This window comes from Melozone crissalis, unplaced genomic scaffold (genome assembly GCF_028551555.1).
Source record: "Melozone crissalis strain CALT ecotype California unplaced genomic scaffold, PUWL_Pcris_2 ptg000019l_1, whole genome shotgun sequence".
Taxonomy (NCBI): Eukaryota; Metazoa; Chordata; class Aves; order Passeriformes; family Passerellidae; genus Melozone; species Melozone crissalis.
The window spans coordinates 16665504-16667640 of NW_026535797.1; the positions used below are offsets into that span (position 1 = coordinate 16665504).

Genomic DNA, 2137 nt, shown 5'->3' on the forward strand with positions numbered 1-2137 from the left:
ATGGGGAGCGCGGCGCCGGGGGGCGGCCCGTGGGTGCTGCGGGCGCTCACCGGGTGCCTGCTGGGCGCGCTGGTGCTGGGCACGCTGCTGGGCAATGCGCTCGTGTGCCTCGCCATCCTGCGCTTCCGCCACCTCCGCAACAAGGTCACCAACTGGTTCGTGCTGTCACTGGCCATCTCGGACCTCTGCGTGGCCCTTTTGGTGATGCCCTGGAAGGCGGTCACTGAGGTGGCTGGAGGCTCCTGGCTCTTTGGCAGCCACTTTTGTGACACCTGGGTGGCCTTCGACATCATGTGCTCCACCGCCTCCATCCTGCACCTCTGCATCATCAGCCTGGACCGGTACTGGGCCATCGCCAGCCCCTTTCGCTATGAGCGCAGGATGACGCAGCGCCTCGCTTGCGCCATGATAGCCATGGCCTGGGCTCTCTCCATCCTCATCTCCTTCATCCCCGTGCAGCTGCACTGGCATAAAGCCAAGGACAGTAGAGACTCAGGCTCCTGGCTACCTGCGACACCCCGCTGCGATGTCAGGTTGAACCGCACTTATGCCATCACCTCCTCCCTTATCAGCTTCTACATCCCCGTGGCCATAATGATCATCACCTACACCAGGATCTACAGAATTGCCCAGGCCCAGATCCGCCGCATCTCCACCCTTGAGAGAGCAGGGGGGCAGTGGCCAGCTCCTGGCAAGGAGCCCACGTCCTCTCTGCGGCGTTCCTTGCGCAAGGAGACCAGGGTGCTGCAGACCCTTTCTATCATAATGGGAGTCTTTGTTTGCTGCTGGCTGCCCTTCTTCCTGCTGAATTGCCTGCTGCCTTTCTGCCAGCCCAGCCTCCAGGAGGACCCTGAAGGGCAGCCACTCTGTATCGGCCAAACCACCTTCAACGTCTTTGTGTGGTTTGGCTGGGCCAACTCTTCACTGAATCCAGTCATCTATGCTTTCAACGCAGACTTCAGGAGGGCTTTCAGCAATCTCTTGGGCTGCCAGTGCTGCTGCACACCTGAATCCCCTGTGGAGAGGGTCAACTTCAGCAATGAGCTGGTTTCCTATCACCGTGACACCACCTGCCAGAAGGAAGGAGCTGTCCCATCGTCAGTGCCTCCTGCTGCCACCACTGCCTGGGTGCAGCCCGTGCCCCATGCCATAAACCTCCAGGGAGAGCACAGCAGTGAGGAAATGTCTATGGAGAAGAGGGCTGTGACTTCTCAGACTGCCCTTGGCAGCAGCCCCAGCAGTTGTCAAGTGCCAGCTATTCTGCAATTGGATTGCAAGGCAAAGCCATCCCTGTGAACTGCTGCCCCCTGTACAGGACTTGGTCAGTGTAAGGGACCCCCTTGTCTCAGAGGGATGAGTGATGAATCACTTCTCACACACACAGCCACCACACAGGGAGAGTTCTCCCTGTCTCCATGTAAGCTCCCCAGCAACAAAAGTCCCGTGCCAGAGGTGTGGGAAAACACTGCTCTTACCACACAGGAGGCATATGGAGTCCATTCCAAAGGCACATAGCTGCCACACATTTACCTCTTCCCACGGCCACCTTCACCCCTTACTCCCACATTAGACATCTCCCATGCATTTGTTCACGCCCATTCTACAGTCAAATTTGAGGTATATATTAACAAGAGTAGATAATTAGATCAAAGTAAAAAAAGCTCATAGTTCAGGCAGCCAAGCCCTTCAGAAAGTAGAAATATAGTATGATCCACAAAATAAAGAGTGGCCAAGTCATCTCTGTCAACCCATTTCACTACTTGCAAATACGAAGATCAACACAAGGCAGAGCAAATGGGTGTTGGATGCAGGCAAGAGAATACTGGGAAAACTATGATTGTTTCTATCTGTGTAGAAGGGTTCAGCAGACATTAAGGCAATACAGTGGCATCTCATTGCCCTCTGTTTCTCTGTTCACTAAAAGGTTCTGCTGTTGACCATTTATAATAGAGTGCTCCACTCACCACCATCCTCGTCCCATTTTTTCTGTCCTTCACCTATGATGGATTGCCTTTGATTTTCAGGAAGATGATGAAGATGCAACTGTCCAGAAAGAGACATAAAGAATGCTTACAATGAAAGAGCTTTCTTGGGCAATGTCTCACAGATGGTACAAATTATACTTTTCAGAACAGTG

The 2137-nt window shown here is 53.8% G+C and overlaps 1 protein-coding gene across 1 annotated transcript; it reads left to right on the plus strand.

Moving 5' to 3' along the window:
- LOC128937289 (D(1)-like dopamine receptor) lies at positions 1–1345 on the plus strand. The gene has a single exon (XM_054276835.1). It carries the CDS (start codon positions 1–3, stop codon positions 1294–1296), a length of 1296 nt encoding a protein of 431 aa, XP_054132810.1. The 3' UTR covers positions 1297–1345.
- Positions 1346–2137: the final 792 nt, after the last annotated feature.

What these genes read in the sequence shown, in the direction of transcription:
- LOC128937289 (XM_054276835.1), top strand. Translation starts at nt 1, where the DNA reads ATGGGGAGCGCGGCGCCGGGGGGCGGCCCGTGGGTGCTGCGGGCGCTC.